At 37.4% G+C, this 27,464-nt stretch overlaps 2 protein-coding genes across 32 annotated transcripts in view; both read right to left on the bottom strand.

Moving 5' to 3' along the window:
- The window catches only part of DST (dystonin), a 306,416-nt gene that overhangs the window by 109,931 nt on the left and 169,021 nt on the right, over positions 1–27,464 (bottom strand). For 19 of the 31 annotated variants that reach the window (XM_080584827.1, XM_080584857.1, XM_080584854.1 and 16 more), the window contains 8 exons: positions 26,168–26,330; positions 25,425–25,508; positions 25,227–25,334; positions 24,886–24,984; positions 17,618–20,377; positions 13,608–13,742; positions 11,068–11,156; positions 9,917–10,052 (listed from right to left, as the gene is read on the bottom strand). In XM_080584827.1, the coding sequence (XP_080440953.1) occupies positions 9,917–10,052; positions 11,068–11,156; positions 13,608–13,742; positions 17,618–20,377; positions 24,886–24,984; positions 25,227–25,334; positions 25,425–25,508; positions 26,168–26,330 (3,574 nt within the window). Of the gene's footprint in view, positions 1–9,916; positions 10,053–11,067; positions 11,157–13,607; positions 13,743–17,617; positions 20,378–20,469; positions 21,537–21,826; positions 23,399–24,885; positions 24,985–25,226; positions 25,335–25,424; positions 25,509–26,167; positions 26,331–27,464 lie in introns of those variants that run through there. The other 12 variants (XM_080584841.1, XM_080584842.1, XM_080584843.1 and 9 more) reach the window with 3 other exon arrangements.
- On the bottom strand, positions 13,774–17,580 carry LOC308191918 (desmoplakin-like). Its single transcript, XM_080584871.1, has one exon. It carries the CDS (start codon positions 17,247–17,249, stop codon positions 15,159–15,161), a length of 2,091 nt encoding a protein of 696 aa, XP_080440997.1. The 5' UTR covers positions 17,250–17,580; the 3' UTR covers positions 13,774–15,158.

The raw sequence follows: 27,464 nt of genomic DNA, 5'->3' as shown, positions 1-27,464 counted from the left end.
CCAGCTGAAGAGGTAACTGTACCAACTTGACTCATGGCGCTTCTCAATGCCCATGCCTAGAATTACACATTTAATCATATTTCTGTCCCTCTAGCCTGTCTCAGTCAAAATGAGCTATGGTAGCAAAGATTTAAACAAATCTGGTACTCGCCTATAAAGACCTAAAAAAAAGATCACACAGCAGATGACATGGCAAATCGAAGGAAAAGAAAATCGTCAGCAAGACAGAAGTGATAAGCAGTGGTGGAATAGTAAACTTGTTCATCAATATAGCTGCAGCCAGAAGAGGACATGAGTTCACTGCTTTATTTAAACAATATTTAAAAGAACTGATTATAATGCCTAAAACTGTACCTGTCCATAATCTAATATGCTGTTTCTGTGACCTGTGATTGTACCAATGAAAGACAAAAATGACAATTCGCCAAACTTCAGAGGATCATAGAATATCCTGAGTTGGAAGGGACCCACAAGGATCATCGAGTCCAACTCCTGGCTCCTCACAGGAACACCCAAAAATCAAACCCAATGTATGAGAGCATTGTTCAAATGCTTCTTGAACTCCGGCAGGCTCAGTGCAGCAACCACTGCCCTGGTCACCATGTTCCAGTGCCTGACCAGTGAAGAACCTTTTCCTCACACCCAGCCTGACCCTCCCCTGTCCCAGCTCCATGCCGTTCCCTCGGGTCCTGTCGCTGTCCCCAGAGAGCAGAGCTCAGCGCCTGCCCCTCCGCTCCCCTTGTGAGGGAGCTGCAGGCTGCCACGAGGCCTCCCCTCAGCCTGCTCTGCTCTGGGCTGAACAAACCAAGGGACTTGAGCTCCTCCTCGTATATCTTCCTTTCTAGACCCTTCACCATCTTTGTCTTTTGGACACTCTCTAAGGGTTTTATACGCTTCTTATATTGTGGACCTCAAAATAGCACACAGTACTGGAGGTGATGCCTCACCAGATCAATGCCATCTTTGCAGAATTATGAATGTATCTGCAGTGAAACCAAGAAGATAAGAATACACTTAACAGTGCATGCTGGTATTAAAATTCCTCATCCCTAGACAGAAACACTCAGCACACATTTACACAGAAAGGCAAACCTTCTGATCACCCAGCTCTTGCGCTGCCTGTAACTGAGTCTCTAAACTTTTCACTTGAGATGTTATTGCTTCCTGTACTTCCTGAAAAGATTTCTGTGTGGCATTTAAGAGTCTCAGAAGCTGTTTGCTCTGATTAGGAGAAAGATCTTGGGTGTGTTCAGAAATGAAGAACTGAACATCAAACGCAGTGGACTCCAGTTGCATTTTTGTACAGCCAAGCTCTGCAGCAGTGTTCTGTAAATAAAAGACAAGGAAATGGCTAGCAAGGAGGACAAATTCAGTACAAATAAAACATAAATACCACTATCTTCTGTACTTAGCCCTTGTTCCAAAATGCTTTTGAGAGACATTGTAGCCACAGTTAATAAAAATGTGTAAGGATCATTCTGACACATTCCATTAAGGGTTTCTGAATTTGTGTATGGTTTGCCTCTGGTACAGTCCATGTGCAAGTAATAAATAAGATGATCTTGAAAATTTCTTTGTTTTCTCATGGATGTCTGTGAACATGCTGACCTTCAACACTGAAGAATTTATGGTGAGCATGCGCTGACTGAAATGGCAGCTTTGGTTTAAGTTTTCTAGATTCTTTATCTGAAGACCTAGAGATGGTAAAATATTTCCTTCAAAGTGTTCCCGTTCTTAACTCCACAATGAGAAGCCCTATTTCCAGCAGCATGGCAAATTCTGCCCACAGTTACATCCTGTTCAGCCCCTACGACAATATAACACATACTGGAACACTATTAAAGCACAGTAAAATAATGTCATTTTTAACATTCATACATACCAAGGTAATACACACATACAGTAAAATACTGTATGAACACCACTAAAAACTTGATCTGATTTGTTTTTCATAACTCGCTTCAATAAAGTGGGAAATGAAAAGGCTTTTTATCTTTCCCCATCTTCTCTTCTCACATGTAACTGATTTGGAAGGTAGCTAAACTTCAGTATAGAATCCAGCTCTTTGTTTTAAAGATTTAATTGTAATAATTAAAATATCTATAACATGAACTACATTTTCAAAAAAGGGTGAGATTTATTACAACAAATATAAGGAGAACCAATAGCCTTCTCATTAAGCCAAACTCTATTAAAAAATTTAAGGAGAAAAAGCAAATCAACAATACTTTATTAATGGATCATTGAGTAATTGTATTCTTAAGTAATGAGCTCCAAATGTTTGATTAAGCAATAGAGGTTAATGAGCAGCTATACAAACTAGCAAAAAGTTCATAATAAGCAGTAACATTTGCAGGAAGCACCAACATCTGTTATAAAGAATACTTACTTTGAGTAGTTGTAAACTTTGCTTCATATCTTCTATGTCATTAGCATTCACTGTGAAGTCATTCATGATTTTACTGTGTTCTGTGATCCAGTCTGAAAATCTCTGGAGTTTGCTTAAAAGTTGCTGGTGTGATTCTGCAAGCTTAGACTAGAAAGGGAAATTATATATTTATTTATGCCCCCAGAGTCCAGTCACATTTTCTATCATGTTAAATGGAATCAGATGTACTTTATGTTCAGATAAAACAAAACCCTTATTTTTTAGCTGAATTACCTTAAGAAAAGCAAGACAAAATATACAGATATAGAGTGATAAAAACATACCATTTCCGAGTCAATAGCACAGACTATTTGTTTTGCTCGTTTTGAAGATGTATCACAGACCACCAGAAATGCTTCCTGCAAATAGTCATAGCTTATCTTTAGCTCTTTAAGTTTCTCTTTGGGAACATCCTTGTGATTAAACTTTAAAAATTCTTCTGTCAACTTTGTGTCCTTTTTTAGGATAATTGCAAAGGTAGCCAATCCGGATTCAAATGACTACGAAGAGAATATATATAAAATGTATTAAGCTACTATGCAAGAAAGAAATTTAAATCTGATTTATTTTAATTATATTTGAAATCTCACTTTTTTTTCCCCTCGTCTGAGGTCTTTTTCTAGCTCCCATCACTGAAGTGCTAGCATAAAGAACACTTTACTGACCTCTAGTTGTTCTAATTGTTCTTTTAGTATTTCCAGGTTGCTACTAATAGGTTTCTGGTTATCTAAGTGGCTTTTCATTTCTTGAAGCACCATCAAATGTTCTCTCATTTTCTCTGTTAACTTGAAACATTTCTGTACTCCATCGACCTAAAAATGGGTTTTAACAATAAGAAAATGTTTTCCAAATTGGCAGACTGAAAATAAGCAATAAAAATCCTTCTTTTAATTTGTTTTAAATGTATTTATTTAATTTTGCAACCATTCTTCCAGTTTAATTGTTCTCTCCAGCAATTAGGAAGATTCATGCAATTCCTTTAACACAGGAAACATAGCACACACCAGCTGCTGCTACTTACCATGCTAGTGAGGTTGTCATCCACGACTGCTTCTTTGCTTTTGTAAGCAGGTTCAGTAACGCCTTTGGAAAGGCTGTCTGTCTTCTCATACTCCTGGTCACTTTTCCAAGCAACAGCTATGTCATCTGCCAATGTTTTCTCTTTAGGAATTTCAGATCCAAACTCTGGTTGTTCTGTGGAGAAAAGAGTACAAAGCCCATCTACTTTGCCTTTACCTTCATGTCCTGTGGTGATGCCAGCAACCTGTGAGCTCGTAAGCAAACCACTTATCAGCTCCTCTAATTTGCTTGTACATTCATCTCCAGATGACATTTGAAAAATCTCCGTAATTTCAGAAGTCCTAAGTTTTGCAACAGGACCTTTCACCTCTTGGTCTATTTCACTCTTCATTTCATTTGGATCATCCATCTTTTGCTTACAGGATTCCTGCTTCAGGATATCACGAAGAAGATCAGGACTTCTGCAATCAGGCCAGAGCAAGGAAAGAGCATCACTGTCCTTTGGCTCTGTGCATGGTGCAGTAACCATTAACGCTGTTCTAGCAGTACTGCTTGTTTGACTAAGATTTGATTCACAAGACATGCTGCTTCCAGGCTGGGTGCTTCTAACCATTGCAAGTAAATTTTGCATCAGAGTTTTGGTATCAGAGTAACTTAGGGGTTCACCCTCTTCCTTGCAGTAAATATGTCCCACCTTCAATTTCCTTTGTAATATATTCTTTAAGTCTTCCATTAGTGTGTCAGACATTTCTGGTGACTGTGAAAAGCCCTTCTTTACTTGAAAATCTTTGCAAGGTCCTATTTCCGTTTGTAATGATTCCATGGGCATTTGTTTTTTGAAACTGTTTTCAAAGGAAGAAGTCTCACTGGCCAGGAATTCTTCTCCCTTTGTGTTTTTCAGCCCTTCATATTCTTTCTGGTCACCATTATTCAAGTCAGCCCCTATGCTGCTCAGAACTGCAGAAGAAGCATCAGTGGTATGTGCATGATTCCCAGAAGGTAGCACAACGATCCCATCCCCTGATTCTTTGGCATCCTCAGTGCTTCCTAAAGCACCTGCTTTTGTAAGGGTAAGTTCATTATCACTGCTGCTCCTGTTTTCTGAAATGTCTTTATGAATAATGTCAATACTTTGACAGACAACTGTCTCTCCAATGTCAGGCAAAATCTGACCAATATTTACTTTTTCTTTACTTGAAAGAGGAGTTTCTCTATCAGCTTTAGATGCTGATGCATCAAATATTTCCCCAAGACTTTCCATATGTATGGGACTTTTACTTAGCTCCGTAATATCACATTCCTTTATAATATTTACTCTATCTTTATTTTCTGCATGAAATTCAAAACCTTTTCCTATCTGATCATGCTTCCTATTGGTAATTGGATCTACCCGGTCATGAAGTGAGCTATCATCACTTGGATAAGGCACATCTGTGAGGAATTTACTGTCCTTTTGGGATGAACTTGCCTTTAGCTGTTCCATACCAGCCATGTCATTTAATATTTTTTTCTCTGCAAATACTGCTTCTTTTTGTCTTTGTCCATGACTTGAGTGTAATATTGGCATAGTATTATTGTTTTTATTCATGCTATCAGTAAAGCATTCTGAGAGAAGCATATTCATCTGAGTACTTTCATCATCACCATTAGGTTGCTCTGTAATTAGGAATGGTGTTACATTAATGTCAGATGTCACAGTATCATCAAGAATCTGTGTTCTCTTGCTTTCTTCACTCTTACAGGACATCCATTTAGTGTCAAAGGTATTTTCAGACTGAATATGCTCTGTAGTATCTTGTGACATGTGTTTACTTTCAACACAAATCCCATATTCGTTTTCTGTTTTCTGTTGTCTTTCTTCTTTGCTTGTGCCTGTAACACCGGCACATCTTTCCTCATAAACATCCGAAGAAGTTTCACATTTTCCCAAGGACAGTTTACTATTTCCATGGTTAGACTGGAACTGCAAACTGTACCCCATCTGGTGGCCTAAAGAATAGCAAAAGTCATCAATATCCTGATTATTTTTGTCACTATTTTCTATGTCTCCTACAGAAATTAACAGCTGCTCATCTTTGTTTTTACACTGATGGTGTGAGTAAAAAGTATCCATTTCTTCATCACTGTCAGAATCAGTATCAGAGTCATTGTAACTATCATAATCAATACAGTCATAATCATAATCTTCCTCCTCCTGTGTTCCTTCAGATTCATCCTCACTGGAGGTGCTTTCTGCTTTCATTTCATCTTCTTCATTTCTGTCTCGCTGTACTTTTGTTTCATACAAATTCAATAAAGAAGTGAGGCATCCCTCCTTTCTTCCTTCACTCTCTGGAGTAACTGGTAATTTTTGCTTCTCTCCAAAGCCCCCTGTTCTTTCCCTTTCCTCCTCAGGGACTGTTTCCAGCGTTTCAGCACTTGCAGAAGCTGTATTTATGCTGTCAGGTAGACCTATCAGATTTACATCCCTTAAGTAATGGACACTCTCTCCAGCACTAGCTGGAAGTTCTTGAAAAGAGCTGTTCTCTTCTCTCAGAGCTATTAGACCACCCCCCTCCTCTGTTCCTAATGGAACATTCTCTGGCTCTGGTGTATCAACATCCCCTAACTGCAAGGTATCAAAATCATCATCCCCTTGAGGGGTGTCATAGGACTCATCATCATCAATTTGTGGAGAACCATAGACATCACTGTCATCATCATCAACCTGAGGAGTTTCATAGGCATCGTCGTCGTCATCATCAAACAGCGAGCTGTCCTCTTCAGAGGCCACCTCACCATATTCATGCTCCAAGTGGTTACTTTCAAACTGTGGGATGCTATCACCTCCTTCTAGTGATGAGTCAGAACTACTGTCACCCAGTAATAACCTGTCAAATTGCAGATCGCTTTCTTCTACTGCTAGACTTTGTGCTGTGCTGTTACTGTCCCCCACAGAAGGTCCATCGTGTGCAACAGTATTGCTTTCCAACAAAGGCGTCCACTGTATGTCTCTACCATCTTCTAGACAAAGCTTACGCGGCAAATCAGTACAACCCTCCAGAGACAGCCTGCCATGTCTGTAAGGATAGTCCTCTAGGGATGCCCTGTTACGCACATCAGTGTAGCCCTGTAGAGGTTGCTCACTATATCCATTATCATCAAACTGTAGCGTGTGACCACATCCACTACCTGATTCTTCTCGAAGTCTGTATTCATTATCTGCACTGACTGATGAACCAAAACTTCTCTGAAAGTCGTCTTTCTTTCCATTGTCCAGTACCATTCCATAACTGTCAGCTTCTAGTGTGTGAGGCTCATATTCCATGCACCTTTCCATGCCTCTCCAGATTTTATTATCTGACAAGTCATTCACACTCGAGGACTTTTGTAAGGTTTTATCATTAATGTTTTCCTTACACAGACTGTCTGCCAAAAGAATATCCTCTTTCCCTGTTTCTGAAATAAGATTTGGATTTGAGTCATTTAGAAGAAATCCTTCAATGTTTCCTGAATTTGCTTTCTGATCATTATGCTTACACAGCTCTACTTGCGTCCATTCAGAATCCTCCAGAAGACCTTTGAGCACATTTCTGTCTGTGGAATTTTGAGTGCTACTTTCTACATTTCTAAGTTCTGGAGGTTTAGTTAACAACATCTCCTGTGCATATTCTGATTGCTCAGTACCACTAGTATTGCAAACACCTGATCTACACACATAGAGATCTTTTCCTTGTAAACATTTATCATTCCCTAAATCATCAAACTGAATTAACTTTCTGTCATTAGAAGTGCTTTCAACACCTGAAAGATCACCTTGAACATTGCTTGCAACATTACTAAAATGGACATTGTCAGCTGACTTTTGATTAATTCCTATTGGGCTTATGTATTTGTTGCTAAACTCATTTTCATCAATATTGTACGTAGAACTACCCCCTTCCAGCAACATACTGATGGCTTCTTGCAGTTGTCCGTCATACAACAGAAGTCTTCTTCCAGTGTTTGCATCCATATAACTATTTACCATCAGATAAGATATGAATAACTTCTTAGCTTGATCTGTATTACGACATACAGGGTCTTGTGTTCCAGAATCTTCGTGTTCCTCCTCACAGTCATGAAATACAGATGGCAAGAGCTCATATGTTGATAACCATTTTGCAGCATTTTTACAAGGGGATTCTAATTCTTCTACACTGGGCATTTTATCTGGTAAAATCACACTGTTCAGAACAGACACAGTATTGATGTCTATTAACCCTGATTGTGCAGCCTGATCTAGACCGAGTACTTCACAAGTTTCTGGAATGTAAAGTGCAGCTATTTTCTGCCTATCATTTAGTATTTTGAATGCCAGCTCATTTGTTATCATCTCTTGGTGCAAAGAAGTTGATATTGGGAATATTTCACCCGTGTGAGGCCATATTAGTCCAACAAAGCCTCTCTGTGCTTCTAATACCAGCAGTGCACTGGTAGATGATATTAAATTGCATTGTACAGCTTCATCAACAGTCAAGCGTTGGCCTGAATTTGGACAAAGGATTCCACCAGCCTGAACCTGATGCGTGAGGATCCCACAAGCGGTGTCCTGATCTATCATCCCTTGTCTCATGGCCTCTTCCACAGTCAATCGCTTCCCTGAGTCAGGGTCAATTATACCTCCAGACATCATCTGAGCCCCCAGTAGCCTGAACATTGTTTCCCGGTCGATGAGTCCTTCATGGGCTGCCCTCAAAATAGTTATCTTCCTTCCACATTTGAATGTGATTCTACCTTTTTCTTGTGGTTTCACAGGTAGGAGTCTTAACCCTGTTTCTTCATGTATTATGCTTCTATGAACCATCTGTTCAAGGGAAATCTTTTCAGCACAGTTAGGGTCTATGAGATCTTTACAAGTGTCTTTTTCCAGAAGCTTTGCATATAATGTTGGAGAAATCAGGTTTCTCTGGAAAGCACTCTGCAAAGTCAGGTGCTCTCCAGTAGATGGCAAAATCAAGTGCCCACTTGAAAGCTGATTCTCAAGAATCTTAATAGCTAAAGGTTCTGAAATTAGACCTTGTTCTAAAGCTGACACAACTGGAAGGTTTGATAATGATGATTCTGAAATAAGTTTCTTTGCATTATTTAATTCCTGCAGCTGCAACAGAGTCTGCTCATCAATTAAGGCACGAGCTTTAGCTTCTTCCAAATCATAACATACTCCTAATTCTGGAGAAATGATTCCAGTGAGGATCAGCTGATTTTCGAGCAATCTAACTCCAGTGTCATAGTCAATAAAACCTTTTAGAACAGACTTAAAAACTGAAAGGACTTCTCCAGTTGTTTGGTCAATGATACCAGCAATGACATTATTCACCTAAAAAGGAATATAAAAGAACAGCTATCACTATTTTTAGACGAATCTTAATTATTTTTTAAATTTTTTTTTTTTTTGCTTTTGAATGCATGATAAGCATAAAATCGTGTACTTACCAGGACTGGATGAATGCTGTGAATGTTAGCAGCTCAAACGCGCAAGTGATCTATGTCAGTCATTGAACAGCACACGATGTGATAAAAGGTTTAAAATCAACATGCATCTGTGAATTGAAAACCTATGCTTTGCATACATAAATAGGGTTAGTGAAAGACAATAGAAGAGATGATTGCAGAGTAAGCAAACAGAACATGTACCTGAAAGGCAAATTGTCATGCTCTAAATGTCTGTGAAAGGTTAGAATATTCAGAAACAGTATGTGATTCAAAACAACCATGCTATTCATGTTTACAGCATACAGCACTTCTGTATATACGCTCAACAATATGGAATCAGATATTCTAGCACCAAATACTGCATTTAGTTTGCATGGAAAGTATGAAGTCAGTTTGGCAACATTATTAAACTAATTACACAGACGCTGCCCGTAAATATATATGAGAATACTCATTTGCAACACTTTTTTGAGAATCCCATATTTATGATTGAGATCCATTAACATATATTCGTAGATCCATTAACAAATGTATTTGCAGTGTCTCACAGTTATTAATATTATGCAGTCCCTTATTTATGTCCAGATAAATTCTAAGAGAAACTGAAAGTAGATCCCTTCTGGGACACTTCTGAGTGATATATTGGAAAGATTAACATGTTATTTTATGGTGTCCTTTTTGCAGCACACACGCAGACTTATACAGCAGTCAGAGAATGGCTTTTAAGAGAAGAGTTAAGAGATGAATGATTTGTTTATCTTTCTTCATGCAAGGCACACGTTATTAAGACTCTTCACAAAAAAAAAAAACCTGATGAGCAGAATATTCATATGCGCAGATAAGGTAACACACAGTATTTTATACCAAATACACAAAACCATCAGTCAGTTAAATCTCAAGTTCCTTTACACACAGGCAGTTAATTACAGCTTCATCTTTTACTCATCATGTATGGTTCCACAACCATGCACTAACACTCAAGAAAGCTTGAAATGTGATTTTCCATCTTGTTACCTTTTCTTCCATCTTTTCATCATCCAAATACTGTGCTTCCTGTAGCTGCTTCAAAGCTTCATTGGATAATAAGCTGTAGCTCTCCTGGAGGGATCTGACTTGTTTTTCCATTTCATTCCTCTCTTCATCTGTCATTCTATTAAAACAGAAACAAAAAAGGGGAAAGGAGATCTCTTGATAACTTGTGACAGAATCACAGCATGGTTGAGATTGGAAGGGATCTCTGGAGACCATCTAGTCCAACCTGCCTCCCCAAGCAGGGTCCCCTAGAGCACACTAATCAGGCTGAACAGGCCCAGGTCCCTCAGCTTTTCCTCATACAAGAGATGTTCCACTCCCTTAATCATTTTAATAGCCTTTCACTGGACTTGCTCCAGGGGCTCCATATTTCTCTTGTACTAGGGAGCCCAGAACCAGGCACAGTACTCCAGGTGAAGCCTCACTAAGGCCGAGCAGAAGGGGAGGATCACCTCCCTCGACCTGCTGACAATGTTCTTCCTAATGCAGTACAGGATGCCATTGGCCTTAGCTGCAGGGAATGATCTCGTTACCTTTTAAAAAAAAAGGGGGGGGGGGGGGGGGGAGGTGAAGATTGATAAAAGTAGTCTGAAAAAATATAGTATAATTATGAGGATGTTCAAGATAGCTACGGTCTGCTTATAGCTACTCAGGAAAAGAGGTTAAAATCATCTACAATTTACTTTAAATGCCTTTGCTAAGGCATTCACCACTTGCATGTGCCTTTGTCTACGTACTACCAATGAAGACATGAACTATCCCAGCAATTTAGCAGTATCTTAAACAATATTTTTGATGCAAATGAAACAAACTTGTGATATATAGTACGTAGTACTGATTTGTTAATTATTTTGACTTCAAATGAAAATTACAATCTAACATTTTTAAGTTGACCAGAGGTGCATAAATGTAATCAAATTCTTGAAATAAATAAAACCAAATCAAGCTTTTACCAGAATGGGAAATCAAAATTATAAAACAAACAAGCAAACAACAACAAAAAACACATGTATTTCTACATATAGCACAATTGAAACTGTCACATGAGAATTTGATTTCTTTTCAAGCAATCAGTACGTACTGATTATAGTAATTTACATTATTTGAAAAATAAAAGCATAGAAATGGCATACTTGTCACTGTGCTTAGCTAAAAATGCTTGAGTAGTCTGCAGAGCTTCAGCTATTTGTTCTTTCTTGGTTGACATTTCATCAAGGGAAATCTGAAAAATAAACAACCTATGTTTAAGACTTCACTATGCATATGCATAAAAAAAGAAATAACGTAATATTTCAACGTGCAACAAAACTCAATAGCGTAGGAACTTGAAATTTTCATTAAAAACAGGGGCTATTCTTAGAACTAAGTTGTATCATATACATATGGATAAGTCATTACACTAAGCCTCTTGGTAAAATAACCTGTTGGAGTTGGAAAACTGTTCAGTGAGACAAACAGAATTTATTTTAAAATGTTATTGTTTGAAATTTAATCACTTAAAACCACTTAGTGTTTGGTACAGTTTAAAGCAAATTTACAAAGATATGCATACACTCGTCACGATCAAGAAGTTGCGCACCACCATAAGAAAGAGTAATTTAAAAAAAACAACACAACCATAGCAGAAGGCCACAGACTTTCATGAAATTCAATGACAGAGAGAAATGTAATATTACTTGGGAAAAATGAATTATTGAAATATTAATAAATACGAAATAGTTATTAATACTCTCCTCTGTCATTTCTGTGTCATCCCCACTCAAGTACTAGTTCTGGCAGAGGAACTTGTAAGAATTTCATCTTTTAAGTTTTCTGAGAAACTGCCTGCAGTTCTTCAGACAAAAGCACTACCTTTGATTTTGGTTAAGCAAAGAGAAAGGAAGTACTGAGGGGCGTCCAGTAAGTTCAGTGCAGGTGTAAGTGAATGCTAGTAAGGCGCTTGGGTCCTGTTTTCACATGGGTTGGGACATAACTGATCTTCCACACAGCCTCCCTTTGCATTCAGTACCAGTGACCCACAACGCCACTATTCATGCTGCTTGAACAAAAACACAGACAGAAAGCACAGTATGCATAATATGAGATTATATGAGCAGGATGAGGTAGCAGGTGGGGTCATGGGCTCCCCTTTCCTTGGGGCACTGGCATCACGGCAGCTCCTGCTTGCGCTGTGCCACTACTGGCAGCAGCTTCCCCACCCACTTCATGGCTACACCCCATAGCCCCCAGGCATCTGTGCGAAACATATTTCAGCTAACATTAGCTATCAAAACAAAACATAAAAAGATCAAAAATTAGTTATCAAGTTTTTACAAAACTTGTCTAGGCACCTGTATTAGGAGGCGCCTTTGGAAGGTGCTTTCTACCTCACAGGCCGTAATGGAAACGCCCTCAGGAAATGGCTGCCACCCCCAGGCAGGAGGAAGCCCAGGCTGCTAAGTCATAGGTTATTTTCTGAGGGCTAAAGCTGGACAGGGAAGATGCCACCTGCAGTCACCGTGGCAGACTGAGATGCTCTAAGTTGCTGGACACTGGCCCAATGCTGACAAGTGGTTTTCATCAAAGCCATCAGAAGTATAAAAAGACCAGAACTGAATGTTTTCTGTCGCTAACAGAACTAGCACTGGTGCCTCAAACAGGTCTGCACTTTGGTAGTAGAGTGAGCACAGCCTGTATGAACAAGCAGCACGCTGGGACTGGTGGCAGGTGGGGACTGCACAGCTGCCATCCTGCCCGATGGCAAGCTTGACTCCTGTACACGCTGCCCCTCTAACTGGCACCAGTGCCCATGACCAAAATAAAAACACAGAACAGGCAGCTTAAAAGACAGGCCAAAATCACATTTGCCTGACTACATATCCAGCCTACACCCGAGTGATGTGTAAAAGACAGTGCTTCATTTCTCTGCTGTGAAGTGGGCAGGTGGACCTTCACTTGTGGAAATCCTTTTAGGTGTCACTAAGCTATTTTGTGTGACAAACCTGGCAGGGGAGCTGCTAGAAATGTCATGAAACTTCACAGATGTAAATGCACGGTCAGAGTAACAACTGTGCACAACAACAGATCTACCGAATACAAAGGCGGCATGACAGGCCCCTCCAGCAGCCTGTGGACTACTAGCGTGGTAGCAAAGAGGGCCCAGGAGTATGCATCTGTTCAAAGACTGTCAACTACCATCTCATAAGCCAACCCATAAGAAGACCCCTCAAGATAACTTTTTAATAGCAAATAAAAACAAACCTGGCCCACAGGCCCCTCCTGCCAACTCTCTCCCTCCAGGTGCTAGGGTAGAAGTCAAGAGGCTCATTCACTGAACTATGTCAGGACCAGGCAGCAGACCTACAAAGTGCCATCTTGCCAGGACACACTGTCCCTCTACAATGGCTGGATTATGGTATGCAGGGCATAGTTTCTCTAAATTGAGATTTTGTACTGTCAGAATATAACACACTCCGGGAGTGTGAAAGGCAGCTTGCAATTGTTCCTGAGTAACGTGTTTGTGTGAACATTTATCCAATCCTCCACTCACAACAAAATGTGAAATTACATCCTCAGTAAATTGTGGATGGTGATTTGGAGAAAAAAAAATATATTTATGGAATATTTTATCATTTTAATCAATACAAAAAACTAAAAAGGGGAAGTGCTATTTTACCAAAAGACATCTATGTACCTGCTGCTTAGGCAAATCTGTCTTTTCAGCCTTTTCTCCTCCTTCTTTGCTGAGTGTCTTGCTGAGGTTTGACACCCATTTCAGCAAATCCCCAGCTTTCTCAACATGTTCCTTCTTTTCTTCTTCCATTGACTTCTGACGAGCACCACAGATTGTAAAAAACATGTAAATGTAAATTGTTGAAATATTTAATATTCACATCCATAGAAACACAATTCTACCACAATGGCAGTATCACATAACCGTAAAGCGATTTCTTTTTATTTATCACCATATGCATTATTGCAACACTTTGACGTAAGAACAAAAATGCCACATAATTATACACATTAAGAGAATAATTCCTCAAAAGATATGTAATTATGATTATGGTGCTTAATCATACACATGTACATTCATTATAAAATGATTGATATCAAAAAAAATATATAGCTTCCCAGCCACTACTCAGCAGATAAAATCTAAAAAACATTTGCATATAAACTATCTTTGAATTGCTGCCTTTGCATTACCCTCAGATATGGATATCTAAAGCTAACACAGGATACTGGTATTTTATAATCTATGAACATGGATTACTAAATTACAGTTAGGAAGAATACATTGCTTCTATGTCTACAGAAACAAGGACAATAAAAGTAAAATGCTGACACATTTCATATTTTTCTGCATGGAAAAATACATATATATTTTAATAGTAACATGACCTGTTAGTAGTTTGAAATGTAATAGTACTTAGAAAACACATCTAAGCACTTCCATGTAAAAATGAAGTGCTTCCGCAAATAAAATGAAGACCTTGAAGAAGTAAAAATGAAGACATTCTATTTCAGTGGTATTTTTATTAATTGGATATGTAATAGTAATTCATTTCCCTATTAAAGTTTTGAAAAAAATTACCAAAAAAGTTACCCGAAGTGTGAAAAAAAATGGATATGCAATTTTGTGATGTGAGTAGCCTTTTAAAATTAATTAAATACTATCATGGAAAAAGCTACTTATGCATTAAGTGCTTACTTGACTGCAGATTTAGCCCTTGTATAGTACTTTTTCACCTTTGTACAATAAATTATATTTGCATAGTGATTTTTAATATTAAATGAAGTGCGTTGTATGAAATACTGCACTGTCTTCATTCACAAAATGGGCAATCTCAGTTTTTAATATAAAAATCTGATTCTTGTCTCACCTAAATATACGTATTTCGCACTAATGTTAACTCCACCAACCTCGGTATAACTTCTGTTTTGTAACACCTACATGTACGTTACGTCAGATATGGCCTTCAGGTAAACACTGAACACAGTCTGCATTTTGAAATTATGAATTTACCTAAGTTTACCTAAAAATTTAAACTTTATGAAAAGTAATAGCTAATTACAGGTTACTGGTTTATACTAATTAGTGGTTTATACTAATTAGTTTTAAAGCAACTCATGACTACACTAGACGATACCATCTATAACTTTTCATAAAAGTAATCATAGATCTTTTCCTTGACTTGAATTGACTTTAAATCAGGCCCCAAACGAGCACTAATATCTTATTCCATTACGAAGCATAATATAGACTAGAAATTCCCGTTTTCATGGGTTGAGCAGCTTCTAATAATCGTAGTCCAGTGTGGCAATCAAAAACAGCTCTCTCTAAAGCTTCTTTGTAGGTTAACTTCTTCTTTGTTTTGGGGCATGTTATAACTTTAACATACATTTTTTCATCTTTCATCTTCGTAGCTGTGACAGCATCAATAACACCACTCTTAATTGCATCTTCCATTGTTAATCTGGAGTGAGATTTTGGATCTATCAACCCACCAGTCAGGTACTGATACTCCAGGCAGCGCATACCCATTTCCTTGTCTAGGGCATTTACACTCATAGCTTCAACAGCTGACATAACTGTATTCCTTACAGGGTGAATGATCCCAGTAAAGATTAGTTCACATTGCTGAATTTGCTTGGCACAACCATCATCAATTAACTCCCTTTGCAAAGCTTCTGAAACGCTGTACTTTTTCCCAGTAAACGGATCAATTATGCCTCCTGTACTAACCTGAGCTTCAAGACACCGGAGAGCAGTAACTCTATCTACCAGGTTTTTGCGCGAGGCTTTTAAAACTGGAATTCTTTCATTGGTTTCAGAAAGCCAAAATCCTGCAATAGGACTCTTTAAATCTTTATTTGGTTGTGAACTGGTAAGTAAAATATCTCCAAACTCATTAATTGTGATTAAACCCTCCTTATATTTATTGACTACTGCTCTGTCAATTCTACCCTGATTTAAGGTCTCCTCGATATTAAACTGTACACCAGTTTTAAGATCTGTAAGCAAAAGAAAAGAATTCCCATCTGAGTCAAAACATGTAGACTCCTTCCAATCAAATTCCTGTTTTGAAAGCTCAAGATATGTAGCTTTATCGACACATTTTTTCTGATAAGCCTCATAAGAAGACATTTCAGCTCCTGTTTTGATGTCTACTACAGAAATTTTATGACTTTTCTCTGCAGATGGGCTGCTTATTTTCCTTTCACCAACTGGAAGCAGAAAACATTTACTGCCTACACTGAATAAAGACATTTTCAGCAAATCACAGTAGTACATAGCTTTCCTGTTATTTGGATTGTGAAAGCATTTTGCATTACTAGAGGGCTCATGCAAAAATTTTAAAATTGTGTTACTAAGCAAGCCAAGCTGCACTGCAGTTTCCGGAGGTACACGAACACCTCTTATAGGATCAATGACCCCTCCACTTGCAATTTGAGCTTCAAGGATATTTTTACCTTTTTGTCTTTCTACAAGTCGAGCTTCCATAGCCTGATACACAGATAGCACTTTACCAGAACAGCAATAACCCAAAACAGCTTTCTCTGCCTCATGCAGTCTACTCTTGAATTCATTATCTGCCAGCTCCCTAACAACTGAATCATCAACAGAGAATTTCTGACCTGTTGTAGGATCAATGATGAAACCAGTAGCTGCTTGGGCCTCTAAAAATGCTAATGCCAATGCTTTCCCTATGATTCTTTTCTTTACCGCTAAAGCAAAAGAGAGTATTTCTTTGCTGGATTCAAGGTACAGCCCAGCTATAGCTGTAGGTTTAGTTAAAAATTTTTCAAGACTTTTCTGAACCTCATTAATAGTTTTCTGCCCAGAACGGAGCTCCTCAATTGTAAGCCTGTCTAAAAGTTTAACTTCGGCCAACTGTCTGGCAGTCACATCATGTCGGAGACCTTGAAATTTAATATCATCATATTCCTCTGTAAAATACTCCAACTGAGTATCATCAGCAGTTCTCAAAATCTCTTCCCCTAAGAAAGAATTCATCTTTGCAAAGTCTTCTCTCCTAAACCCTTCAGATGTTTTGTATCCCTCAAACATTCTGTCTTCGTTACCAAAAGTCTTGTCATTTTCTTGTTTTAATGTTGTAACTTCAACATGCATGTCATACTGCTTGTTCTTCACTATCTGTAAATAGGAATTTTGCACAGTGAGAAACAGATCTGCAGAACTATGCTGTACATAATTCACTCCTAAATCCACCACCAGAGCAACAAAAGGCAGAACTTGAGTATGTTGGAAAGGGGAGCTGCTATTAGCATTGGACAGCACAGAAATATAGGTAGCTAGAGTTTTAAAATGCATTCACTGTTTCAAATATTTATTCAACAACCAGAATAGGAGTAGACTAAGCAACACTTGTTGTTACTATGTGAACTTACCACTGTTAATCAAAGCTCATTTTGACCAGTAATGATAGAACGGTGTATGTGAATTCCTATTTCCAACAAGGCATGAAAAATAAAGTGTTTCATATATATTAACGAGCCTGCCGCAAAGATTTAATGAAAAGCTTGTGTGATGTGAAAATGAAGGGGTACCCTTCACCAAGGTAAGAACACAAGAAACATGAAAGAGAATACAGAATACTGTAAAGCACAACTAAAAAAAATGAAATAGAGTAGTAAAAAACAGTATTAGGAAGGCAAACCCTCACAAAATGTAGTGTATACCTCCAAGGGGTGCAGTTTTACTAATCCTAATTCATGTTTCATGTCTTCTCCAGGCCTAACAGTTTGTCTGGAACTGTGTAGGTTCCTGTTTCTTAATTTGTCTCTCTCAGATGTTCCACTGATTTCGCTTGCTTTATCAAAAGTTATCTGGAACTGCGTACTTGTTTGAGAAACAAACTCTGTAAAAGATTGTGGGTTTCCATCTTCTAGTGATTGGTTTATTCTCGACATCTGGAACTGCACCTCCTTTGGTATCGTATCATCAGCACTCACGTACAGTGTATTTTCTTCTATTTGACCAGTCGTAAAGCCTGACCTCTCCTGTTTCTGCCTGAACAAAGGTGAATGAGGTTTTGCATGTGGAAGAAGTTGTTCAAATTCTCTAGCTGAGGTGTCATTCAAGTAATTCCCTCTTCTCTCACAGCTCAAGTTAAATCCACAATCTTTGAATTTATTATTTTGCTGAACTTCATTCTGAAACAAAAGAAATCTGTGTTCACTCTCCTTGACCTGCAAGTCCATTTTTTGTTTCAAGCCCTCAACCAAACGCTTCTGCACTTCCAACTCTTCCTCAAGTTTCCTGCACTTCTGGTGATAGTCCATTTCAGCATGCTTCCCTTGCTGCAGTTGCTCATGACATTTTTTAAGCCTTTCTTGCAGATCTTCAATCTGTATTTTGTACAACATGATGTTTTCCTCAGCCATATGCTTTTCCTGCTGAAGAGCAACACACTCTAGTTTTATGCCAGAAATGTCCTTTTCTGTGTTGCTATGAGATTCCAGTAGTTTTTCCACTTTTTTCCTAAATTCCTCTGCAGAGTGTTTAAACTTGATTGATTCTTCCTGAAACAGAATCATTTTCTTGCGTGCCATTTGTTCATCCAGAGTCTTCTGGTGGAGTTCATCCTGTAATTTTTTTAATTTACTACTTAGTTCTTGTATATGAACTTCCTGTAGTTGTATTTTCTGTTCACTCACTTTCTTTTCTGTAGTTAGAGCACACATTTGGGCATTTAGATTTTTAATCTCCAGGTCAATGGTTAGGGTGGAAGCACTTTGCTTATCACATTTTTGTTTATATTCACTAGCTAAATCTTTTGTTTTTGCTAGATCATCTTCTAGACTTTTGATTTTACATAGGAATTCTTGCTCCATTATTGTTTGCTTGTGCAATTGTTCGTTTGTTGTACGCAGTTGCTCTTTGAAACCATCTGCTAGGGTTTTTAATGCCTCATTTTTCCTCTGAATACTTTGTTTTTCCAAAGTCATCTTCTCTGATTCAGATTGAATTTGCTTCATTAGTAGTTTTGTTTCAGTGTTCCATTTATTAAGGTCCTCTATCTTTCGTTTCAATGTTTCTGACACCTGATTACTTTTAGCTAATTCATTCTTCAGCATCTGGATTTCCTGATGGTACTCCTTTTCTACTTTTGTTTTTTGAAGCAATTCTTCCTGTATTTTCTTATATTTGTCCTGAAGATTACTTGCTTCTCCTTTGCATGACTGTGTTCTGTGTTCAGCTGCCAGCTTCTCTTTTTGAAGAGAACTGATTTGTGAATTTAAATGTTTGATAGTGATTTCAGTTTTTGCCTGTGATCTAGTTAATTCTTCTACTTCTCTTTTTAGATGTGCCTTTTCCTGATGAACAGATTTCAGCTCCTCCTGATAGTTCATCTTAATTTTCCTAAGATCTATAGCTTCCTGCATCACCTCTTCAGCTTTACCCGTAGTTCTATGTAACTGTTTGTCAAGTTCTTTCAACTGTTGCAAATATCCCTGCTCTACTTGGTCTTTTTCCTCCAACTTAATTTTTAGGCATTTAAGTTCACTATTGACTTCATCTAATTTTTCTTTTAATAAACGAGACTTTTCCTCTGTTGATGATTTTTGAAGCTCAATTTCATTCAGTTCATATTTGAGGTCTTTAATAGTTTTATCAGCTTTCTTGTTAGCAAGATTTAGTTCATCCACCTTCTGCTTTAGTTCTTCTACTATTTTTGCTTCTTGTTTCTTCTGGAAACTTGTAATTTCAGAATCAGTCTTACACTGGCTGCTTTGCCCAGCTGTGTAAATTGGCAGGGAAGTTTCTCTAGTTACAGAGTACCTGCCTTCAACAACCTTCCTTCTGGCTTCAGTTTTCTCTTTTTCTTTCAGCTTTATTTCTGACAGATTCCCTTTACATTCAAGATCTTGCTCCATTTGCTTTATCAGTTTCATAAGTTTCTCTTCTCCTTCTGTTTTTTTCTTCAGCTCCTGCATAAGGGATTTTTTTTGTTGCTCTAAATCATGAAGATTAGTATCCTTTCTTCTCAGATGTTCTTCAAGGTTTCTTCTGGTAAAGGTGCTTTCTTCTATTTGGTTTCGAAAAGCCCGGAGGTTTTCTTCCAGTATACTTCTTTGAGTCTCCGCCTGAAAAACAAGCTGCCTTACACACTCCAACTCCTGCTTTGCATCTGCTTTCTCTTTCTCAATGCTCTCTAGATCTACACGACACTGCTTTGCCTCTTGCTCAGCCTTGGTCTTCTGAAGACAGATCTCTTCCATATCCTTTTGCTGCTTTTTCCGCTCATTTTCTGCAGCTTCCCTCAATTTGGGGAGCTCCTGCTCCACTTGGAATTTTTGTTTCTTCATATCCTCCAACATCTCCTCAAGTGCTTTAACCTTTCCCATGAGTTTTCTGTTCTCATCAGTCGTGCTATTTTGCTGTGCCATTAGATCTGAATATGCCTCACGCACTGATGCCTCCTCCTTCCTTAATATCTGTAGAAAAATAAGACAAGTTATAATGTAGTTTTTCTAATACGGCGTATGAAACATTAGGCTCTTTTAAAAGCAAAGTGGAAAATACTTACTCATATTGCATGGTACATCCAGAAAGTAGAACGAGCAGTTCCCACCACCATCACCTTCTCTTGATACAGTAAGCTTCAGGAAGTTACCATTAGCCAGATATGAAACCCTTCATAAAGACATCCGCATAACGAAGAAGTCCTGAAGCCTCTCACTTCAGTCAGATGCCTCTTAGTGATTAGCAGAGTCAAACAGCTTGCATACGCTTTTTCTCCAAACAAATATGTAGAGCAAACAGTGAGCCAAACACTATGCACAAGAATTCCCAAGCAGAAACTACCGCTTTTGGATCAGTACAGCAGGAAACGGAGGAAGCTTTTTATGCTCACAAGCAAAAGTAACTCACAAGAAGTTTGGATGTCTCCAAGAAAAGAAACAGCATTTAGAGCTAGAGTCAAGATGTGTCAGGACCACGAAGGGAACTATCCCCCAATATATCTATGTTCTGTACTGTGCTCCACAGTATCAACACATCCACTGTCTCAGCTGGGGGACTAGGAGCACAGCTGCTCTGGGGTGTAGACACAGTTAGAACATAAACATGGTAGTTAGAAAAATCCTAGTGAAAACCAGACAGTAGTCTCCGTATGTTGGCAGGTGAAGGCAAACTCTTAGAAGCACTGCATAAGAATATAGTTGAAACCATACATACCTCACCTTCAGTAGCACAATTATGGCATTAGGTACCTAGTGTGAGCTAACATGAGGTAAGAACACACCCATATTCCTATGATCATACAGATATGGCATGGAAGAAAATTATAGCAATATTTTCAAATAAACGAAATGTTGTAGTTCAAATTTACCAGATTTACCTGACTCTTCATATGATATATGAAACTAATTTCCTAAAAGGCTAATGCAAAGGCAGCTTCTTCAATTTCACTCTGTATTTCCCCTGACCCTCCACAGAGACAATCTTGAACATATCCTAGCCAACACAAAACATTTACAGTGATTTCTTATCCGATCTCCTTTTATGCTCTTTTAGGCACTAAACCTAATGTATTATGCTTGAAACGAACTGAAAATACAGATTAGTCCCAAATTAAATTTTGTTAGCTTCCATTATTTCTAACTGGCATGGCTGAGCATCAGCTGGGTGGAGAAGAGGATGGCAATTAAATAGTAATATAAAATGAACATATGGATAAATTTATGAAAACTAAAAAATAAAAATAAAAAATCAAAATGCACAGTAATTAGTATATCATTAGTATATTCATTGTTTAAATTATATTGAATCAACTTTAAATCACTTGACCTTGACATATTTTGAGATTCAAATGTTGATTTGGACTGGTTTAGAATCATTCTTAATTTAACTTTTCTGTTTGCATTGCATAAAAACTCTGGTACCTCAGTTATACTTGTGCTCCTTTTATCTTCATTACCACTGTCTTTTGTCTTTGTCTCCCTTCTTCTTTCAAGTGAGTTTTTGTTTCCTGTGTTTTCACAGAATGTTTTCTGTAGTTCAGTGGTTTTTCCAGGTACCTTTGTGTTATGACCTTTATCCTTGCTGTCCATTTCTGCTACTAGCAATAAATCTTTACATTTCTGATCCTGTTCTAACTTGTCCTCTCCACTCAGTTTCTTCTTGCTTATATTTATGTTGTCCAAACCATAATTTTTACCCTGCGATATTTTCTTCTCACTTACTTCCTCCTCGTGACTCAAAATCTTTTTTGCTAATCCATGTTCTGAAAATGGAAAATGATTATCTCCTCCAGAAATAATTTCTGAGAGGGAATTTAAATCACCTGCATTTCTCAGCAATTCTGTACTGAAACTTGGATCACTCTCCACTGGTTGATTAGATTGAGAGACTTTTGTTGTATGCTGATTCTCTGAAATATTTCCTGATGAAAAAGCCAAAATTTCTTGTGTTGTACTCCTGGCTTCATTTCGATTTAGAGTTGATTCTTCTAGGGTTTCACTTTGTTTTATGAAGTAACTTTTACCCAGAGATGTTCTGTGCAGTTTGTTTGCGTCCCTTTCAATACTACCAGAAATGCCTGGATTACCCACAGACTGCAGACTTAACTTCATTTTTTCACTTCTGTTGTGCACTGCCAGTTCTCTGAAAGTAGATGCAACTTTCTCTAAAGGTACAACATTCCTTAGACCTGATAAAGAGTCACCATCTTCACCACACACTTGAAACTCTTTGCCTTCATTACTTATGGTATTGTTGCTGCTACTTTCTGTAAAGCAGTGTTCTTTACTCTGACATTCAAAAAATGTTTCTGCTGAAAAATGTTGCTGTTTGTGAGGGCTGATGCTCTGGGCATGCTCTCCAGTTTTTGTAATAACTTCATCTTTCTTCATTGTTAGCTCAAAATTAGTTTCTGATTGCATCTCATATCCTTCCTTTGCTGGAACATTGCTCCCTGCCTTTCTTGAACAACTTTTTTCTTGATTTTCACATATTATTTCCACTTCAGATAAATTTTTTGACACTCCTTCTATTTTCTGTCTCTCTCCATTAACGATTTGCTGACTTAACCTTTCACCAGGATAATTATTCGCACTCACAGAGATCTCAGCTGAAACAAAGGAATCTTTTCTATCATTTTTGTTTTCTTTACTTTGATTACCAAAACCCATTACATTATCTTGCTCTGTATGTAGCTTATTTTCTCTGTTGCCACTAATGCTACTTTCTTGATCATTGAGATATACAACTTTTTTTAATGTTCTATCAACTTCGATTTTATCATCTCTGTGTAATTTTCTTCTGTGAATTTCCAGTGTATTTTCTGTTTGTTTAGCTTTATCCAAAGAGTTATCTTTTTGCATATATTCCACATCCATCATGCTTTCATTAGGTGCATTTTCCTCTCTGAATTCAACTGCTTCATTACACACCAACCGTTCAAAGACTTCAGTTGACTTCACAGGTTGCTGGAGTTCACTGTCATCTGGTAAGCTCTGAGCATGACAGTAACATGGATTAAACAGAGATATCACGGAAAGGATCTTATTTTTCTTTATTCTGTGCATTCTTAACGCCATTACTGAGAGTTAAGAAGAAAGACTGTCATGAAAGAAAATCTTGGAACAACCACAGATTTCAGAGGTTTGATCCGAGGAAAACATACTATTATTCCTCTTTTGAAACCTATTTAGGTTACCTTCGAAGAAGCTATCAGAAATTTAGAAGAATTCAGGAGCAAGACAGGGTTTGGATGGAGAGTATTTGATTTCCAAAAGAAAAAAAGCAGTCCTGGGGATTCAGAGCAGATGGAGACTCAGAAGCATTTAAAAGATTCCATTTGTTCTTGAGGAACATGAAGCCTATCAGCATTCACAGGATTCTTGGTCCCCATTTCAATTCTTGCTCTTTGTTTCACTTTTTATCCATTATAAAGTTAGTATTGTTAGTTAGACTAAATACTCAGTTATAGTGGCTACGTATCAAGAAGCTTATCTATTTCCATTTGCACACTCCACCACTTTAACGATGTACATTAGTGCAAAGATGCATTCTATTAGCATTAACAGTTTGTTCAAAGGTATTCAAAAGCCAGAAAGGCAATAAAAACAAAGCTAGCACCAGAATTACGTAAAATTAGTTTAAGAACTCTGTGTGTTTTTTTTTCTGTAACAACATTAAAATTTATACTTCTGAATGTTTTCCAATTTTATGTAAGTTACGCAGGACCAAATTTAATATGGGCACAATTAATCATAAGAGTATAACAGGGCTTTATTTTAGAGATTTGAAGTGTATAGATTATATTAAAACACTATAGCCCTTAAGAAACTGAATTACTTTCTGAGAGAAACAGATTTATGAAGAAAGTGAAATTTTTCATTTTTTTTCTCAATTATTTGGAATGGTATTTCTGCAGCAAGAATGTATTCTGAGTAATTTGTCTGTTTAATTTCAGTAACCTACGCTTGTTAATAAGATTCAACACTAAACATGAATAAAATTCTATTTGACCCTAAGGAATCAATACAGTAGAAAGGCAGAAGGAAAAAAATCTAAACATGTCAAAAATAATTAAGAAATTTGAGAGGACACTGCATCTCCCTGTTTAATGGGCTCTTTTATATATTGTAAGTGGACCAGAATACATACTCAGCTTAATGTCGGCATATATCCCAAAGATCGAGCCCTAAAATAGTGCAGTATTAAAATGCACTGTATGTAACTGCATCTCCAGCAGAAATTAGTAAGCCATATGATCCTTCCAGCTGGAAGAACTGGTAAAACGTATGGGTGATATGGTTTTGCTTATCTGAATGTTGTAATTTGATACTCCTACATTACTGTATAGAGCACAGTATATAGGGAATTCGGTCTTTTGTATCTGCTGCTAACTTTGTGAATAATTCCAGCAGATAGATAGATTGCTCTTTATTTGCTTAGCTGTTCTTTTTGTTTGGTTGTCTTTTAGCAGATGACCTACCTCTTCCTCTTCCAGTCTTTTCAGAGAATCACCTGCAAACTTTATGTACTGCGTCATCAGGGTCACTAAGGCAGTATAACGAGTCCGTAAATCCATGAACTGCAGAGAAACAAAATGGGAGGGCGGCAAGAGTGAAACACTCACCCTGAATGCCACGTAATGTAAAAAGACAACTACCTAGAATTAACCTTTTAAGAAGTGATAAATACTTTTCTAGAACCTATCCCAACTTTGAATCCAATTTCATTTTACTAATTAATAAATCCTAAATCTCATTCTTTTGTTTACTCCGTTTAAAGCAAAGATGCATAAAGCTTTCCTATCATAAGAAATCCGTTTACCTCTTGAATAATGAAGTCTGATGAGCTTTGCATTCTTCGACGTTTCACTGGAGATTTTTGTTGGGAGTCAACCATAGCTCTGTATGTCATAGTCTGCAATTCATAGTCCTATAAAAAACATAAAATACACAAAATGGTCAGCATTCCACATGATACAGACACTAATAAAAGGATTCTAAGTATACCAGTATTTATTACCTTCACAGCAGCTGAGTACTGTTCTGCATATTTCTGGCATTCATCTATTTTGCTTTGTTTCATCTCAATCTCAGAAACCAGCATCTGCAAAATATGAATCTACATCTTTATCTTAAAAAGTGACTCTTTTCTTATGGCTGTTGTTATTAGCATTTCTATTTTATCTAACAACATCAAATTACATAATACACACATTTCCACATGTGTACAAGTAATTGTAAGCTCAAGCCCATTTCCTGGTTTTGCTTGGTTTACAGTACAAAAGTAGTGGAAAAAGTCCTGCCAGGCTTAATACCTGGTGAGCAAAGCTCAAAAAGAAATTAGGGTTATACCATTTCACACATATAATTTGTTACATGAAAGTATTTTGTTATATAAATACATTATTGTTATAAATATATTTCTATGTCCATAATTACCAAGAGTAGCACTAAATAAAAAAATGAGGTGATAAGCCAGTAATTTTAGGCACTCTCTAAGGTTTTATGTTTGCAAATGTGAGAACTAAAACTGGTCTAAAAAATAGTAATAATTAGTGATATATTAAAAATGTTAGCTGCACATAACATATGGGAACATAAAAATGTAAATGCTGCTGACAATTTGGATTTTTACAATAAAGGCTGAGGGATATAAGCACCTCAGTTCAAGAAATAAGACTGACATCATTGGGTTCAACTGATATTTTAATTCTTCTCCAGTCATCACAGCAGCAAATTCCTACAATGAGATCCCTTACGTACCTTATGCTGGTTCAGCTGTTTAGCCAGTGCTTTGCTATTTTCGGGATGAATTTCTTGAATCTTTCGCTGAGTATCTTCCACTTGTTGAATCCAAGTGTCCAATGAATTGTAAGTATCTTTGTAGTACTTCAGAGATTTATTAATACTTTCTAAGTCACGCAACCTGATTTTGTGTTAGAAAATATATAAGGAGTAAAGATGAGTATAAATGATAAAAAGCACAACACTAAATACAACCTTCAAGGCTTTGGATGTCTTAGCTCTGCTAAGCTAAGTATAGTATAGCATACTATAAACATTGTAAAATAGCACTAACTGAACAGTAAATTAACTTCTCAAACACTGAAATCCCCAGCTTGATGAAGCCTTTTCATTTGTCATAAACAACACCCAAGAGAGATTCTACTACAGAAAAAAACCTATGCATATATTTCTCATTAGTGAGCTAAATTGCTTGAAACTCCATGAGCACAGGAATCCCCAGGCACACTGTAAGAGGAAGGTCTCTGCAACAGTAATTAATTCTATGAAGTCGGAGAATTTCAAATGTGACTTATGTGAATTAAGAAGGCAAAAAGCTGAGCTGGAGTTATGTAGCGGTTCACCATACCCCATACCTCCCACAAAACAACAGCAGTTACACTTGCTATGCTAAAGCAAGAGATTTTGTTGACCATTAAAAAGTCCCTTTTAAAATTATGTTTTTGACCTGGCAAAAAGTACGATGTATTTCTTTAAAGTGGTTCCAATACTGACAGTTATACTTTCATGATCCTTATACTGTTACTTCAAGTATCATATAAATACCACTCATCCAAAACACTGCACAATTACAGAGAAACTTACTCAATTGTGAATAAATACTTTGAATTGTGAATTGTCTGATTGTGAATTAATACTTTGAATTGCACTACTGTTGTTCTCAAGATGCCAAAAGGAGAGTAAAAAAGAGCAAGCAAAGGATAAACTATTTGTCAGGTTTCATACTTAAGCATAGTTTTACGCCAATAACCATGAAAGTAAGAAGGAATCGTGGTAACTGCAGCCAATATTTGTATATGCTTTCCATATAATGATCATCAGTGTCAAGCTGTTAGGAAGCAGCAGAGTGAACATTTGCAGAAAGCAGTTTGTTTACAGCTACATGCTGCAACCACCACAATCTGTCCTATTTACACTAGAAGTCACTTTGTATTAACAGCAACTTTTCAGTACGTTCTATTCAGAACACAGAGCCGTAAGGAGATCATTTGGTTCGTGTTTGTCCTATGAGGAAATAAGGACACTTCAATACCTC

The sequence above is a fragment of the Anser brachyrhynchus genome, assembly GCF_964034855.1.
Source record: "Anser brachyrhynchus genome assembly, chromosome: 3".
NCBI classification, from domain to species: domain Eukaryota; kingdom Metazoa; phylum Chordata; class Aves; order Anseriformes; family Anatidae; genus Anser; species Anser brachyrhynchus.
The sequence above is the reverse complement of the archived record's forward strand: the minus strand, read 5'-3'. Positions and strand labels throughout refer to the sequence as shown.

Coding starts and splice junctions, on each gene's coding strand:
- LOC308191918 (XM_080584871.1), bottom strand. CDS start 17,249: ATGCATTTTAAAACTCTAGCTACCTATATTTCTGTGCTGTCCAATGCT.